General features: G+C 39.5%; 3 protein-coding genes across 4 annotated transcripts; 1 reads left to right on the top strand and 2 right to left on the bottom strand.

The window, feature by feature from the left end:
* Positions 1 to 537: 537 nt before the first annotated feature.
* On the bottom strand, positions 538 to 2,790 carry LOC131779076 (E3 ubiquitin-protein ligase TRIM71-like). 2 transcript variants are annotated; one of them, XM_066164240.1, is made up of 2 exons: positions 2,479 to 2,790; positions 538 to 2,361 (listed from the first exon to the last, which is right to left on the bottom strand). In XM_066164240.1, the coding sequence occupies exons 1-2, from the start codon at positions 2,555 to 2,557 to the stop codon at positions 767 to 769; spliced, it is 1,674 nt and encodes a 557-aa protein (XP_066020337.1). In that variant the 5' UTR covers positions 2,558 to 2,790; the 3' UTR covers positions 538 to 766. The 2 variants fall into 2 exon arrangements, with proteins under 2 accessions (XP_066020337.1, XP_058951595.2); XM_059095612.2 differs by having other exon boundaries at positions 538 to 2,790.
* Positions 2,791 to 6,302: 3,512 nt separating this feature from the next.
* Positions 6,303 to 9,409, top strand: LOC131779058 (CBY1-interacting BAR domain-containing protein 1). The gene is made up of 2 exons (XM_059095589.2): positions 6,303 to 8,920; positions 9,140 to 9,409. The coding sequence occupies exon 1, from the start codon at positions 6,427 to 6,429 to the stop codon at positions 7,279 to 7,281; it is 855 nt and encodes a 284-aa protein (XP_058951572.1). The 5' UTR covers positions 6,303 to 6,426; the 3' UTR covers positions 7,282 to 8,920; positions 9,140 to 9,409.
* A 520-nt stretch (positions 9,410 to 9,929) lies between these two features.
* Positions 9,930 to 17,531, bottom strand: LOC131779056 (phosphatidylinositol glycan anchor biosynthesis class U protein). Its single transcript, XM_059095587.2, has 12 exons — positions 17,390 to 17,531; positions 17,166 to 17,230; positions 16,578 to 16,649; positions 16,012 to 16,074; positions 15,117 to 15,220; positions 14,889 to 14,989; positions 14,185 to 14,282; positions 13,494 to 13,645; positions 12,738 to 12,881; positions 12,313 to 12,437; positions 11,761 to 11,903; positions 9,930 to 11,037 (listed from the first exon to the last, which is right to left on the bottom strand). Exons 1-12 carry the CDS (start codon positions 17,523 to 17,525, stop codon positions 10,924 to 10,926), a joined length of 1,317 nt encoding a protein of 438 aa, XP_058951570.2. The 5' UTR covers positions 17,526 to 17,531; the 3' UTR covers positions 9,930 to 10,923.
* Positions 17,532 to 17,630: the final 99 nt, after the last annotated feature.

The following is a 17,630-nucleotide window of genomic DNA, read 5'->3' as shown; positions in this document are numbered from 1 at the left end:
GAGGACGTTTTGTAATTGTGTGTGCATAGAATCATGGGATGGGCATATTTGCACTTGTGCACTTGTGCCCAGCTGTCCTTTCTGGGCTGGCTTATACAAAGAGAGAACCAACAAAGTGATTAGCGTGCCGGGTGAGTCGAGAGAGCAGAATAGGACGCGCTTTCCATTGGCCGTTTCTTTTCATCAACACCAAGCGGAGCGTGCTCGCAGTTTAGAAGTTGTTCGATGTGCCTTAAAAATTTTCAACGCTTCTTTAAGTGAACAGTGAAATCGCTATCACTTGTTTCTGCCAGCATATCTAATTTACTTGATGTACATGCAAGAGCTCATGTGCTTCTGATACGAGTGAATATATAACAAGTTATTTGTGATCGGAACAATTTATCGCTAAAGGAGATTCTGCTTTTCCTAGGAATCAAAGACTTAAAAAGGGCTGTGAGATCCCTCAATTGATTTCCTCGCTTAAGCTTCTTTGGGATTTTATTTTGTTCTAAATTTAACAATCATACTTGCAAACAGGCAACCATCCCTTGAAAATATTAAAATATGTAGTTTCTAGCGTGATTGTTTCTACAAATGGTCAACGACTTATGAAACAGGCAGAACCGTGCACCAAACTGATTTTTCCTCGTGTTTCAAAATATAAGTAAGGTTGCATTCCGTTCTGAGACTGATTTTAACTCGGAAGTCTCGAAAAGGAGAAAACCAACGGGGAAGAATAATGGATGAATCGTCACGCTAATGACCATCGTGACAGATTCGACTGTCACGCCTCTGACTGACCAACTTGTTGTAAATTCATATCGGGATTCGGAACTTTCTTGCCGTCCTTAACTTGAATCAGGCCGGGAGTCACGTGCCATTTTATCAAGCACAAAGTCTTACAAATCAGTGTCAACTCCTCGCCTTTTAACCCAGAGAAAGAACCGTAAAAATTCAAGATGCGTCTGCCATGCTTGATATGTTTACTGGACAAGCTCACGAACAAATTGTGCTCGCCTGGAGTCCGTGGACAGTAGAATATCGAATAAGTTCCATTTTTGTTGTCGAGGACTTTAGCAGAAATGACACTTCCGTCTGGAGACTCGAGCTGTATTCCGACTTCCCTGGGACGTCCTCGGCTGTCAGTCGTAGGAATTAGGAATTCCGTCGGGGCCAACTTTACGACAGGTTCACTTGACTTTTTACCCATAGTCAAAGCTGGGAAACTGAATCGACGACCTTTTGCCTTTTTGGTAGACTTTGGATCTTGGTTAAGCGCAAGCGAACTCGAAGAAGAACCTATGCCCGTTTCAGGCTTTTGCGAGTCTGAAGAGAGAGTACTGGGACTGGATTCTTCATCATCTGCTGAAGCAAATGATACAGAACTCCCTCCATTAGGCAGTGAACTCGCTAGTTGCGATTTCTCAGTTGGTTCATTAGCTTTCTTATCGTTAGCTTGCTCTTTGGGTTCATGACCGACACTTATTGAGCCAAATGTGTCTTTTATGGCTTCTAGAATCGGCCTCTCATCTGGATCAAACTCTACTTTGACAGTATTCAACCCCCCGTCTGTCTGATTGTCCTGCAATTCGCACAGTCGTTTACAAATTAAGCTATTTACTGCTAGAATGTCCGCATCTTTTCCATGTTTGATAATCTCCTCGGAGAAATCGCAACCATCGATGGTACAGACCAAGTTTCTTTCAATTTCGTCCTTTTGGTTCACTAATACAGAGGCGCGATTATCTCTGATGGTGTTCAGTTCCTTTAGCAACTGATGCTCTTTCTCTTTAATGGCTTGAATAAGGCGACGCGAAGTCCTCCGAATTTGCCACGACACATCATCGATTTTATTCTGCCACCGACCGTAAACCTTGATAATCTCGTACACCGACTTTTGTAAGACAGGAATGTTTTTCTGCGTAGAATCCAGCAACGATAAAAGTGTCGGTTTGAGCGAGTCAACAGCGCTCTCTATTGAAACAATATCATGTCCCTCGTGATCAGTACTTCTTCTACATTCCTTGCACGTTAATAAATCGCAAGTTTTGCAATACATGTTCACACTGTCGCTACAATGTGCAACACAAGGTATTGATGTTGAGTGCTCTATTGGATTTGTTCTATCCACGAATTCTTCAAGAGACAAAATGTCGTGTTCGCGCGTGAATTTTACTCTTCGATGAGCTAGCGTGCAGTCACCGCAAAGGAATTCTTGGCACTCCATGCACCTATGTGAAGCCAGATTTTGGCCGTTTTCACAACCGCTACAATCCTCCTCCCGCTGTCGTAGTTTTTGTCTCTCAAACTCTTCGAGTTTCCTGATAACAATAACATTGGGCTGTAAATCATCAAGATTTCTCGAGGGTAAGTCCACATCTGAATGACAAATCGGACAAAACAGATAATTTTCATTTTCTCCCGTAATTAAACCAATACACTGCTTGCAAAATGTATGTAAACATGGTAGGACTTTTGGCTCTTCGTAAATCTTACTACAATATTTACACCAGATTTCTTGCGGGATTTCCTCTCTGAAAGCTACGGATTTTCGCGGACCGCGTTTTGAAGCCATTTTTTCTGTAAGAAGTGTTCTAGGCAGACTGCTATTAATGATTGTGAGTATTTCTTCCGTTCATCTCCCGTCGCTCTTAGACTCGTGCGACACTTGCCAAGCTCGCGGTGCACACCAGTTAAGTTTCGCAATTGCGGTCACCAAATCCTTGCCGCCAGACCGCTTCCAAAGTGGCTTTTCCGGCGATGCATGCAGCTAAAACGCATTGCTTACACGGATGAACCAAACCTGGTAGTCACCTTGCAAAAATATCAAATTTGTGGAGTTCTGAAGAATACCAGGTGTGGTAGCTATTTGTTTTGGTAAGATAGAGTGTCGCTTCAAGGCTAATTCAACTCCGCTTGGCTTTGAATAATTCAAGAAGCGTTTATCATGAGCGACAGGTACTTCAAGCCAGAAACATAACCAGTCAAACAAAACCAACCAGCCATCGGACGACTATTACTGTTTATGTGTGTCAAATCATGGTTGTGGCTAATCTTCAGATTTGCCGCAGTTGCGTTCACTGGTACATCAAAAGTGCCGTGTGGTGTTTTAGGGCGTCGACATATAGTCTATACTCTCGGGAGATTACGTAGCTGTCCACCGCTTTAATTTTGCGTTGTATTAACTTTTATAACTTAGAATTAATTGTTAAGACAATGATGATTGTGCTAAGCTCTTTGTGAGCTAAACCAAAATAAAGCAACAATTTAGTTGTGGTAAGGTGGATTGTTTCCAGTAAACATTCTAATTATGAACATTGGCACATCTATTAAAAACTATTAAATATAATACGGCAACGACCAGAAAAATGCCGATAAAACAACGGAAAGAAAGAATCGTGTGGCTTAGGTATGATTTGGGAACAATCAACTCATTTCCGACAAGCGCGAGTGGAATGATTGTTTTATTTAAGAACGTTAATAAAAAAAAAAAAAATCGGTGAGTTTTGATAAAAAAAAAACCAACCAACCAACCAAAATGATGATGCACATGCGAGTTCTGATTTAGTCTGTATGATCGTTGCCGTGGTGGTTCAACCAATCAACAATCTGCAGTTAATATGATTATCCATTGACTCGATAGTTTTTAGCCTGTGCCTGGCTTTCAATTTCTTAAGGCGAGTGAAAACGCCGGCGCATCATAAAAAATGGCGAGTAAGCGGGCGCGGCAGTTGGGCCGTCGTACGTTAAGTTTTTCGCTCGCCTCCTGACTAAATGCCTGAAACAGGCCGAGCAGTTTTTGATCACGATTGACTGGTCAAATTCATTCCTTGTAGAAGTGAGTTAATCCTGCTGGGATCTTTTGCCTTTTTTCACATTATCATTGTACTGGAGTTTGTCCTCATCTGCCATGTGCCCAGTTGTCTCTGCTAATAAACTGTAGGTGCATAAGGAAGGTAGGGAATCCTCTCCTTTTATGGTCTTCAGCGCGTTCCGTTCTTTCTTCCCAGTAGCTGTATCTGTCTGAGTGAACACAATGACTATTAATTGCGAACAACTTATTAAGTAATTTTTTTTGTTCGTAGCTATCTTTATTGGCTTGGCTTAGTTTTCGCGTCCTCGTAATTTTTGCTACCTTTTTGTTAGTTAGTCATACATTGTGAGCAAGGCTTTTTCCTGATCTTATAAAGTATTGGTAGCAGATTATTAAAGTGTTTTCCGAAGGATCTCGACATTAGGTTTTTTTTGGGTTTGGTAATTCGTCCGACCAGTATCCGTGATCATCATACCGGTCGTGTTGTCGTACAGATGGCATCCAATCCCTCACTCTGCGCTTCTTCAGTTTCTTCGTTAGTCCCGAAAGTGTGTTTACTTCTCAATATCCCTTTTACTCCCAAGATCTAAAACTTATTCTTCTAGCAGATGACCACATATTTCTTTGTTAGCCAGTACTGAGAATATGGTGTTATATCCGAACAAGGATCCCAAGTTTGATACTTTGCTTAATTCCTACGATATGCCTCCTCAATGGTATATTAGGACTGTGAGAAGAATTCACATTCCGATCAAGGAAGGGTCAAGGGTGGGAGGGTCAAGGGTGGGAGGGTCAAGGGTGGGAGGGTCAAGGGTGGGAGGGTCAAGGGTGGGAGGGTCAAGGGTGGGAGGGTCAAGAGTGGGAGGGTCAAGGGTGGGAGGGTCAAGGGTGGGAGGGTCAAGGGTGGGAGGGTCAAGGGTGGGAGGGTCAAGAGTGGGAGGGTCAAGGGTGGGAGGGTCAAGGGTGGGAGGGTCAAGGGTGGGAGGGTCAAGGGTGGGAGGGTCAAGAGTGGGAGGGTCAAGCGAGAGAGCCTTAGTAAGAGAAAATGAACTATCGAATACAGGTTCTGCTTTTTCGAAATTTGCGTCTTACAAAACATCTTATACAAATTTAACTCAGACGTCCGTATCCGTGGCTATGATTACTGTCATAAGATTTATGACGCTCGGTTGCGTCTAATATCCAGCAGAGGGCTTTACTAATTTCCAGGCTCTCAGTCAGAGAAGACGAACGGATGAGTTTGGGAAAGAAAATCGGCGAATTGTATAGGAAGAAGCAAATCAGCCCCTCATTTCCTCTGCAGCCTGCTCCACTTTTACGCTCGTGCCCACACCGACGTTCTTTCAAGCTAGCAGAGTTCGGCTGACTACGAACTTCTGTGCGGAATGTCCTTTCAATGGCATGCTAAGACTCTGGCTTGCTCGCAGGCTCTTCTGATGAGCGCTGCGAAACGAGCAGTAAAGCGTGAGCGTTTCGAACCGGCGAGAATGCGAGCACGCAAGAGGTCCTTAAGGGCTCTACCAGGAAAAATCACTATTGCCAGACCGCTTACAGACCTCTCACGTGCAACGCAGAGGCCAAACGTCGGGCATGCGCGAGGGGATCAATTCTGGCCGGCTGTGTGCCAATTTCCCGCTCAAAATTACACACAAATCTGTGACAGGAGACAGAAGTAAGAAGAAGGAAAAGAAGAAGGAAAATTCGAGACTTTCCGAATACGAAGCTCATTCCAGTATGGGTATCCTGTTTATTTACCTCTCTATTTTGAGCTTTACCGAAAAGGTACATGCTCTTGTGAGGAAACTTGGTTCTGACAGCGTGAAAGCACACCACTTACAACGATTGCATATACGCAGATTTTTGACCGCTGTGTTCTCACTCGCTCGCTTCACGCGGGCTCCACGCGTGCGCCCACGTTAAATATGAAAATAAAAACTAAAAACAAAACAAAACAAAAAATAAATAAAAAAAGAGTTATAATATTAATTTATGTTAATCATGTGAAGTGGAGGCAAAATAATTCGGCTCAGTTTAGACGTAAAACTACTTATGCGCTAAACTTAATATTTCTATTGATTTTCCTTCATCTTCTGCTGCTGGGAGAGAAAACGGAAAATGACTTCCAGTCAAGGTTTCAGTCATTCCTAAAGCAAAACGAATTTGTCATCCCCAAGTAAGAAAAAACGCCAAATACAAATCCCCTGATATCATTACGCTACACAGCATACATGATACTTTGAAAGGAGGTTGGTCCGATCATATCGTCGATCGTCCACCGAAAGGCTCTGAATTCTCTGTAAAATACCGGGACCTGTTTTAGAATAAACTTTGGAAGCTGTGTGAAGTCGCGTGATTAAGCTGTCGTTAAAAATTGCTTGGTCGCGCATGAGTAGTTTTCTTTCGTTGACTGATGAATATGGCACCAGTTTGAGGAGTAGCACATGATCAGTTGTCTTGTGCGTAACGCAACCGTAAATTTCCCTCACATGCAAATTTTGACTGAAGACGTCGACGTCGCTGTGAATTTTAATTGTTCTGATTTGAATATAACAACGCCAGCACGCGACTTTTGAACCGATTGATTCGCACAAAAAACACAATAACGCTGTCTTAATAACTTTCAAGTATCGATGGCTCGCCTTAACCGAGAAGATCGAAATTTTACAGGATCGCTGCCAGATTTAAAAGCCTCTGTTAAGGCTACCGAACACCAAACGAAAGTGATCGACAGAAAAATATTTATTGTTGAAACACATTTTCCCAAGGTGGCAGCGATGCTTCAACGCTACGCAGTAGGAACAGCCAAATTACGAAACAAGGGCGACGAGCTGGCCAAAACAATAGCGGCCTATGCGGAAGAAGAATCTCCTTCATTGAAGCAAGCCCTTACAACTATGTCTGAATGTTTGTCCGCCATTCAGGATCAACGAGACGCAGAGGTTAGTAAAATAGAAGAGAAACTCGTTCAAGGACTCAGCGTGTACGACACGAAATGCAAGCAGGCTAGGAACGACGTGAGGGTTAGTTCGTCTCTGTCTACAAGGGAGGTGAAGTCATTCGAGAACCTCGAAAAAGCGCAGATGAAATCCACTGATCGAACGCGGATCGCCAGGGCTCAGGCTGAATTTCAGAAGGCGTCTGGCGAAGCGAACCGATCACTGAGGGTTTTACGCGAGCAGATGAACGAGTTCGAAAGTCAAAAAATGCGGGACGTGAAGCAGATTTTCTCGGGGTTTGTGGTGTGCGAGATGGAGCTGTTAGCCCGGTCAATGGAGCTGTATACCCGTGCGTATCAAGGTTTGATGAATATTATCGAAGAGGAAGATTTAGAGGAGTTTAACAAATCCATGACTTTAAAGCCAACCCAGTGGGGTTCAGCACCAGCTCTGTCTAATGCCGGAAGATATGTAAATCCAGGAAATGGTAGAGAAAATGTTTTGGAAGAAGTTGAGGACGAAAGCGACGAACTCAATCGTACAATGTAAACACTGAGATTCAACGGTTCGAAGAAAATTTCCATTTAACTGCGCATAAATTAACCTTAAAGATATGACTTCAAAAGATACATGTTGCCATATGAAGAAAAAAATATAATTCATGATCATAGGTTTTACTCAGAAAAAGGAGAGTATACTTATTCTTTGATAGAAACTTTTGGATTATATTGAATAGAACGATGCTATGCTGTAAAATTATTTACACCTCGAAAAAAGGAAAATGATACGCTAAAAGAAAAGTTAATATAAACGACCGAATTATTTATACAAGGAGCAACTATTGGAACAAGAAAAGAAAAGTTTGCTTTACGCAATCGTGAAGAAACAGCGAAAGTTTCTAGAATAAATATTTATTTGTTGTAAGTATCATTATGGAATCTTTCAAAGACAAAGAACAGGAAATAACGAGATGGAGGTGTTATAACCACTTTTGCCTTTTGAAGTCATATAAATAACGGCGCCAGCGGTACACCGAGAAAGAGGGAAATTTTCGCGCGCTCTCGCGCAACTGCGACTCACTCATTTGTCCGACTAACTATAAGGTGAGAGTGAAGAGGCCCAAGCCGAAATTTTTGCGCTCCCTTTTTCTAAGCTTAAATCGAGAAATTTCTTAGGCCTTTTATCCAAACTGCACGACAATTTCTTCCAGCTTGCTCAATCATAGGACATAATAGTATCACATCCTATTTAGCTTGGGTGTCATGTATCGGTTGTCGGGCCGTCACCTCAGATTGTTTGTTCAGAGAAATATAGGAATTCACGCCAATACACTACCACCACCCTACTGAGGATTATTTTGCCTTTCATCTCACCAAGTAACACGGCAAAAATAAAGATTTTAGGGCAAAAGTGGCCGGGAGGGAACAATTTTTCTTATTAAATCTCTTAATGGCTCACACTTTGTTTCCTTACCTACAATATAAAAATAGAAGTAAACACACAAGAAAACGTACACACACAACTACAATATAAAATTAAATACAACGAAATTATGGTCAAACCCCTATTAAGAGGTCATTTAACTCTCCCCAAGTGGAACGGCCACTTGATTTGGCGATTTACACTGACAGCAGGATAAAAGCAAAAATTTAAAACTGATTACAAGTTTTACGCTCATTAAATTTACAAAAACCCTCTTCTTAGCCAGAGAGTGGAGTATAAAAGCTTCTTCAATGTCTTTCCTCTTTTCCTCTAACTTTTTCGTACAAAAGGGAAAAAATTATATTTGAAATTCGCCGATTAGTTCTTGGTAGTTCTTTCTGTAAAAAACTGTTACCATGGAGAGTACTTGAAAAGCTTGTGAACTGAAAGCACGAGATGTTTTTTCACGCGCTATTTTTTAGTGATTAAAACCACAACTCAAGGGAACAAAACAGTCGGAAAAATGGATATACAGCTCAATACAAAGGACAACTAACATTTTCATTATCAACGAAATCAGTATGCTGTAAATAATTAATGAAAATGATATCAAATAAAAGAAACAGTAGCCTATCATTTTCCACGGGCGTACTGTAAGACAAGATGCTTTAGTAACGGGTCATTACAAACAACGTTCCGGAAATATACTTCAGCCCTTAGTTCTTACGTTCGATCAAAAATTTGAATCTTGCCCTCCCAGTTCACGGTTTGTATATCAACTTCGGCCAAAATTTTAAAAGTTTTCCATCTGCAATTCTTGTTTGTTTTATTCATCCTTTGCCGGCGTTGATCCGTGTTGGGGTTTTATTATCTCTAGCGTTTCTATAATTTTATCTGAAATTTTAAGTTTTACTTAAATAGTTTGGCTATTGGAAAAAAGGGTACCCGGATTATCATGACGTATTATGCAACTTTCTCTCTACAGTCTCACAAAATTTTGCTAAAACTAAAATGGATCCAGAAACTTTGGCGGTTAGTTTCGACCCAGATACAGCAAATAGCATGGACGATATCGACAAAGAAATTTTGCAGCTGGCTTTGAAACAAGTGGAGAAAACTTTGCAAGAACTTGGTGTAAGAGTATCAGAAGGATACAAGCTTGGATATGAACTGGGGTACATCAAAGGAGTATTAGAACACGTTCTGAAGACAGTACCAGAGTCAGAGGATAAGGAGGCTTACATGAAGGGGTACGTGAATGGTTATCTGCAAGGAATGCTTCATTCTTTCAAGCAAGGAGGACTTCAGCGTGGCAATTGTTCAGATAATAACCGTTACTAGAAACCATACGTAGATTCCTATATACCACCTGTCACTGTATTTCAAAACAAAAAAAAATTATAGTGTAACGTCCGTGTTTTTGAATTTTTTCATGGACAACCGCAATGTTGGGCATATAATCAGTGTTGTTTTAGATCGATTAATCTTTCAGATTAGTATGTTATGCAACGATGGAAGTTGGCTGTCGGTATTTCACTGAGGAATCGTTCCAACCCATTCTCTATCTAATACAGCTCGTTCTAGAAAGGATGAAAATTTACAGAATTCATATTCTAGACATAAATCGTAGTAATAAACATTTGCCACTTTCAAACCAACCGAACCATTTTCTAGGTTCACTACTCCTAAGAGGAGTTGTACAGGAAGAAATGCATAACTCGCTAAAATGGCCTCGTTGTAGCAAAGTCAGCAGTCACAAAACAAGCAATGCACTGTGAAAGTAAAGTGAGGTATTTCTATTGAGAATTTGACTGTATTTTTTTAATCCTAAGATTTCCACACAAACTCGTATATTTTCATCATGACTATTATTACGCAAGGTGATCATCTCACAGCTGGAGCTTAGGCTGCCTGTAGACTACATAGGTGTCAGAAATGAACGTCGTTAGACACATTTGAAGGTCATTATTTTAACGCTGAGACTCGGCCATCTGTAGTTCAAAAAAACCACCACTAAAAACTTGTAAAGTGCTGATGATCTATAAATCAGAAAGAACTAAAACACTATTTCGTCCAAAGAAACTCAATCACTCTATCGCAATTTTCAAAAGAGTACTATTACATATACTGTACTCAAAACATAAACGATAACATAGTTCATTAGTTTTCCTTGATCGTGAATCCATGGTACTGTTTGAAAATAAGTAAAACATGGCTAATGATACATCTCTACAGCGCCTTTATTTGAACTGTCTTACTTCCAAAACTTCAACTTCGAGCCGCTTGCGCCAAATATGAACGTTGCATCATATCTTCCTCTATGCATTGTGCCTACAGTGTTCGTTTCTCGTCCAGCAGCACAAACTTTCGGATGAAACCAAACAAATTCGCATTCGTGGAAATGAATCGACGGGAAGCTGTTTAACAATCTATGTTTCTTAGATGGATAGAACGATTCGATTCTACTTAAACTCTCGTCCATTCTGTCGTTTCTCGTCTGATCCGCTCAATTCCAGACCTCCATAAAGAGTCATTGATGAAAGTAAAGACAATCCAATGGCAGAGATGTCATATATTACATAAACGTTTATGTCTGTACATGAAAAACAACCACGTTTTTCTCCTTGTATGTTCAGTACTACCAGTGCACTTGTAAAGCTTCCTATGCGCGATTAGGTTAGTGTCCCTTTTGAAGATAATAGTCAGCACGTGTCTCGTTTTAAAATGCTGCATCTACACATTTGTACCCTGTATGTGTCTATAGTTATGTTACCGTAGAGTGATAGAGGCAGGCTCTCCTTTTATGAAAGGTGGATATACTCCATGATAAAGATCGTACTCTCGTCGCAGAAAGGCGAAAAAAACATCAGAAGTCAGTAGAATCTGCGATTAAAAGATAAAACAGCGTTGATTGCATTTCTGACAGAGTTAGACGAGTTGGATGCTGAAAACCAGAAGGGTAAAAATATTTTTTGTTGTTGATTAGGAAAACTGCACAAAAGGACATGACAATCAAACCCTTTAGATGAATAAATGGAGTAAATAGCTGAAGAAACTGTGGTGCTGCGCCGGTGTGAGAGTATAAGAAGTCTTTCGCTCTGATGAAGGGCTAACGCTCGAAACGTCAGCTTTAAAACTCTTTACGGTGGCCGATTTACGTTATCAACTCAGTTGATAATATTTATAAACCCTTCAGATGGTCTCATTATATCCCAAAACAAAGGAAGCTCGAACGTTCGTAATATCTACAAATTCAAGTCGCTCTAACTCAGTCTGTTCTGTTTCTTATGGCTGATGTATGTTTCTATAACTTGAGGATTTAGATACACTAATGATCACAGAAGCTTTTCTGGAGGTTTTCGATTAAGGGTTAAAAAACTAAAACCAAAGTAGTTACAGAACCAAAATTTGCATCCTAATGCGTGAAAAACGCGAATGACCAAGCAGCCATAGGTTTTGGATTTGCATCTGATTGTGAGAGAGAGGATAGCGCAAATTTGCAAGACCAATCGCGGAATGGGCAAAAACCAGTCTTCTTTCGTTACTCGGGTGAAAGATGTTCCCCGAAGACCTCTTGCTCACATGTTCTCGAATAATAATAAATACCTGGGCAGTGGAGTAAGCCAGCGTAATGGCGAAAAAGAAGTTGGCATTTGCACTACCGGCGTAAATCCACAACTGCCAGAAGACTGGAGCCAAGAACGAACTACAAATTAACATGCACATCACCAGGAGTGCGTTACGAAGATCTACAAGAAGAATAATAGAATTGCAAAATACTCATCCAGAAGCCTGAATTACGGTATGATATTCAGGGGGGCAGAGGGTGTTTTTGTTTCAATCACTTAACCCCTTAACTCCCAGGATTTGATTCTTAATTTTCCTCTCTGGCTGCTGCACAATTCTTTGTAAAATAGTTACAAGAATTTGGTGTTAGATCAAGTTAAAAACTTCTACCTGATAAGTCTGAGTATTCTCATTACCTGTTTACTGGATAATGTACGGATAGTGTAGGGAGAAGTTACATGTTTAATCACTTGTGGGAGTTTAAGGGTTAAACCATATAGCAAAGAAATATCTTGGGTTTTACCAGCCGGTCACATTAACGTTGATTTGATAAAGGAAAAGGTACAACTAAGAGCAGAACAATACGCTTACATGGAAATATGTGAACCCACAGTGCCAAGAGGGCCAATGGTAAAGCAGCATCACCCAGCGCTGGATAAGACTTCATAATAGCCATCACGGAACAAAGCATACAGGCAAGAAATGTTGGGTTGCCCCTGAAGAAAAAACATATAGATTAATTTTTAAGAATTATCTCAGGAATATGTACACACAGGAGTGACAAAGCTTTGGGAATAAGCTAGATAAGAAATGGGGATCTTGCAAAAACAGAGACGACATAAGCAAGGTCAAATCAATATGCTACATAAAATTGGTCACGAATCCGTGACACAATTTATCAAGCATCGTGTAACAACAAATTGGTAGCAGCTGTTGTTGTTCTCAAAACAAGAGCCAAACTGGTTTCTAATGAAAGTCTACACTAATCTTTTTCACAATTCTTTTTAAACTGTTACCTTAATTTGATGGTCAAAGGAATGCAGTAGAAAAAGGCATTCAGTTGAAACACCCACAAAAAGAAAATCCTAAAATGTTCAAACATCTCAGTGAAGAAGTACCAGAAGAGACCCATGTTAGGTGTGAGATCAGACACCTGTAAACTGACAGTGAAATAAAACAAATTAAAATTTTGTTGGATAAATGTTTAATGGGAAATACAGCAGCCTAGTGGTCAGTATGCTGGACTCTGAGGTGAGAGATCTGTGTTGGAGACCACGCTGGGTCAATGTGTTGTATCCTTGGACAAAACACTTAATTATCCTCTCTCTCTCCAGCCAGGAGTATAGGAAAGTACTGGTCAATTATCAGAGAAGCCTGATGAAATACTGGGGGGTAACCTTGGGATGAACTAACATCTCATCCAGGCGGGGAGTAGTAACACTCCTAGTTCCTGCATGCTGAGGAAAACAAGATAAGCTCTGGCTGGGTGGGCCTCTTAGCTCAAGTACCATGAAACTCTACCTTACCTCTACCTAAAGGTTTTATAGAAATCTTATCCTTTTATGTGCTTGTTCAAAAGCTGCTTGAGGCTAATCTGAGGTATGAGTTTTTGAAAAATGTCAATACTGCTTTTTGACCCTCATACACTACAAAAGCCAATCTGAAGGTCTTTAAACTTAATTGTAAAGTAGTCAATTTAACAAGCTTTGCTACTACTGAATTTAATGCATAAACAGTGATGAAAGTTATAAAAACTTAGTCAATAAACTCACATAAAGCCATGTGTAGCCAGAAGGAAATCCCAAGATTTAAACACTTGATATGACATGCCAAGCAGAAGCAATGTCCACACAAGAAAAGAACCAATAACTTGACTAACAAATACAATGGTCTTCTTTGTGAATTGAATATCGAAAGAATGGACCTGGAAACAAAAATGCAGACCTAAGGTTAATTATAAATTTTGTGCTAAAATTGCTCGCTTTTTGAGGTAAGATCTAAGAATTTTGGATAGGAGGTCCAAACATTGATCCTGGAAACACAGAGCTAAAATAAATGAGGAAATATTTCAAGATGGACACATTTAACCTTCTCACTTTCAAAATCTCATTACTGTCTGCCATACAACTCTTATTATGTTAGTTTGGAGAAGTTGGTTTTAGATCAACTAAGAATAATCCCCTAATTAACAATTTTCTTTATTCTATTCACTTATCTGCTCTATCTGTATTGATAGTGTAAGGAGAAATTTGGTATTACTCACTTATGGGAGTTAAAAAGTCAACTACTTTCAAGTTGAGTAATAACACGCAGTCCTGTTGTGAGAGGAAATTGGGTTTTACACAGCGGGCAAAAATACCCACAGGTCTGATGAGGAGGAGGGTACTGGGTCCCCTAGACCCTCCTCCTGAATCCAATACATTTGTTTACAAATGACAAGGTCTTTGATTTTTACATTTTTACCTTCATCAATGTGAGGACTACTGGTGCCAACAGTGTGACTGGATACAAGGAATGACATGTTCCGGCTGCAACACCAAGTGTACCAAGTAAAATATTCCCTGAGTAGAAAATAAGTACAACTTTAGCATACAGCAAAAAACAATAATTCTCCCCTTAGGCTACTATGTATGTCCTTGTTAATCTATATGAGAATTTGTCATTTCATCAAGTGTTACTAAGCTATTTGCTACATGATAGATTGAAGTTTGAAGCTGAGGTTAAAAGATGAACACCAGGTTTCTTTTCAATTTCAAATGAAATGTATGAATGAAGAAGGGAAGAAAATCCTCCAACAACCATTTCCCAGGTTCCTGTCTTGTTTGAGAAGTTATGTACCCAACAGATCCTAAATTTCTTGTTACAAAAAAAAAAACTAGAAAAATCTAATGGAAAATCAAACAATATACCCAAGACAGTATTTTTCTTCCTCTTACAACCTTTAGGTGTAAAGATGTATTGATTTGACCAAAAAATTATTTATCAAGTTATAATTCCTAAATATTTGCCCTAACGAAGGGCTAGCACTTGAAATGTTAGCTTTGAAACTCTTAACTATGGCCAATTTACATTATCAACTCAGTTGATAAAACCAAATTATCTTGTTAAATTCTTTATTACTTTCACTTGGGAGTGAACAGTCTCAGTCTAAACCAGAATGAACATACCTCTGAGGGAGAACAAAAGTGCTGTGCCAACTGCCAAGTTAGTGAACACTACAGTTGAATGTGCCACACAGGAACCTATACTATATGGATTCAACAAATATCTGCAAGAAAGGAAGAATAGCAAAGCTGACATGAGCAAGTCTCTAAATACAGCACATGAGAATCTGATCACACAGAAACGGCTTCTAGTTTGCTAGATCTATCAAACAAAAAAGAGACAAAACTCACATGGATGAAACTAGTAAAGGCACATTGTGTAGAGCTTCCTCTTCGAGTAGAATTGGTTCCACAGATTTTGCATAAGATTTAAGATTCAATGCTTGCTCTTTAAGCTAAATACAGAAAACAATACAAAAACCAAAATTAAACATGGAGACCAAAAAACCAACTTGATCAAAGCTCTAAATTAGTATTCAAAAGGCTTTCACCTACTGATACTTCAGATATCACCTCAATAATTCAACTTAAATCAACTGTAAAACCTACAGTCCTTCAATATTAACTCATCAGCAACATCTGTCTGTTTTAAATATCAAAGGAGAAAAAATGGTATGGTAGGAAGAGTACTTGAGACCATGACTGTGACCTAGGTTTGACTTATGTCCTGCCATTACATGTGGGATAAGTTTGTAGTTAGTTTTTAAAGTTATAATTTAATTATATGTTGTCATTATATGTGCTTTTATGATTTTAAACAAGTTTGACAAGTATTTTCCTTTATTTTTTTCTCAGTTCGTGAGCAGGCAGTATTCTACAAATCCTGCAATCTGATTGGTTCCAAGAGCAGGCAGTGTCCTCCCCATCTGGCCTGCTCACAGTGGGCAGTTCTTTTTGCAACCATTTGTTAGGTTTTAGAAAAATAAAAATGTTATTCACCAGCCAAGGTCAGTTCATATTGGGAAAAACTTTGCCCTCTGTCTTGCGGTATCCAAGACCTTGGGCACAGTTTTTCCCAATATGGACCTCCTGTCTGGTGAATAACGTATATTTCTTTAAGAGTATGGTAACATAACTGAAATAAAAGAAACAAATGGTCAAATTTTTTAAAATCATTTGAACTACACTTGATTTCAAACTACTACATGTATTCAACTACAAATAGGCTATATTTTTGTCACAATACCAGCATTTGGCAGTGAAGACTAGCAAGTTTGTAAAGGAGCCATCCAACCAGCAGATCACCCACCTGAAAAAAGTTATACACCATATGTAAATGGAAATTCTCAAATAAAGAATGAATTTCAACTTCCATAAATACCATTAACCTTTAACTCTCAGGAATGACCAAGACAGAATTTCTCCTTACAAATCAGTATCAAGCTAACAGGTAATGAGAATATAAAAATAAATAAATGATGGGATTATTAGTAGATCCAATATCAAATTATCCATACAAACATCATACGATTGTATAGCAGACAATTGGGAGAATTACCAATGAGATCTTACGCATAATTGAGCTTGTGGGAGGTGTTCAGACCCAATGATTACCAAGATTAACCCTTTACCTCCCAATACACTATCATACAAACAGTTGATGGGGAAAGAGAGTCTTATGAGCCTCTGGGTGTTATCTACAGATATACAAAACCATTTTGTCTAATGCACAAGGTGTATACTAAAAGAGAAATACCATCTGGATTTTGGGAAGTTAGGGATTTGAGTTTCATAAACACTTCAAATACATACCACAAACAGAAGAGGAAATAGGACCTCTGATATCTGCTGCAATCCAAGGAATATTGCCAACACTAGAGGCGTCTTCAGGAAAAAACAATCATCCTCTGTAATTAGTCAGTTAACTAAGTTTACTGTTTGGGGCCATTGTTGGTGGATCTTAATGTCATTCTTTTGAAGGAAAGAAAAGCTACACACAGCCTGGAGAGTATGGAAAGTGCAAGTAAAAGTTTTTTTCTGCTGATTGTTCCGTACACTTTGGTTTAAGTCCGCTCTGTAAGCACTACACCTCTCTAGGTGCTACCTTTCTCTGCAGACAGAAGGTACACAATATGACTACCCATTGAACTTTCATGCAGCCTAATAATGAAGCCAGCTGTTCTAAAACAATCATACGTCTCTGCTAAAATCTTGTGGCAACTTGATTCGCCTCCATACTATAGTTTCATATGGGGTTATATGGAAATCTTTCCAGATCTTACATTGAGAATATTTAGCAAAAAGATCTAGAGCCCCTGCACACTAGCCTAACCCTAACCCTAACCCTACACACCTCAAATTTGGTTACAATAATGATAATTCAATATTTGAAAATTTTACCTCATGCACAACATCCCCGGAATAAGGTGAAACCCCATGGTTTATCAGAGAAAGGCCTTCTTGAACTGAAAAAATAAAGAATTTATTGAGATGTTAAAAAAGATAAATAAACAATAAAAGTTTTTAATTAAAATAAACTTTCGTATTAATTATCGATCGTCACATCACAGTTCGATATTAAACGCTGAAATGAAACACAGGTTTCTTTTAGGAACCGAACATACCTCTGTTCCAGGCAGTTAGTGGTGTAGATAACTCTATTCGGTTAGTAAACCAATCTTTAACGGGGCTATAGATTAGGAAAAGCCGGGAAGCAAAAGCTAGACAGAATAGAGAAGAAACCCATATGGCATCCGCCATCTTGAACTTGCACTAGTACTTAGGCTGAAACGATCACGTCATTTGGCGCGGTCTCTCAGTCTCGAGTCACATGGGCTGTCACATTATCACATTATAACTTGTTAA

The sequence above is a fragment of the Pocillopora verrucosa genome, chromosome 3, assembly GCF_036669915.1.
Source record: "Pocillopora verrucosa isolate sample1 chromosome 3, ASM3666991v2, whole genome shotgun sequence".
NCBI classification, from domain to species: domain Eukaryota; kingdom Metazoa; phylum Cnidaria; class Anthozoa; order Scleractinia; family Pocilloporidae; genus Pocillopora; species Pocillopora verrucosa.
Note: the sequence above shows the minus strand (reverse complement) of the source record. Positions and strands in the feature narration are given on the sequence as shown.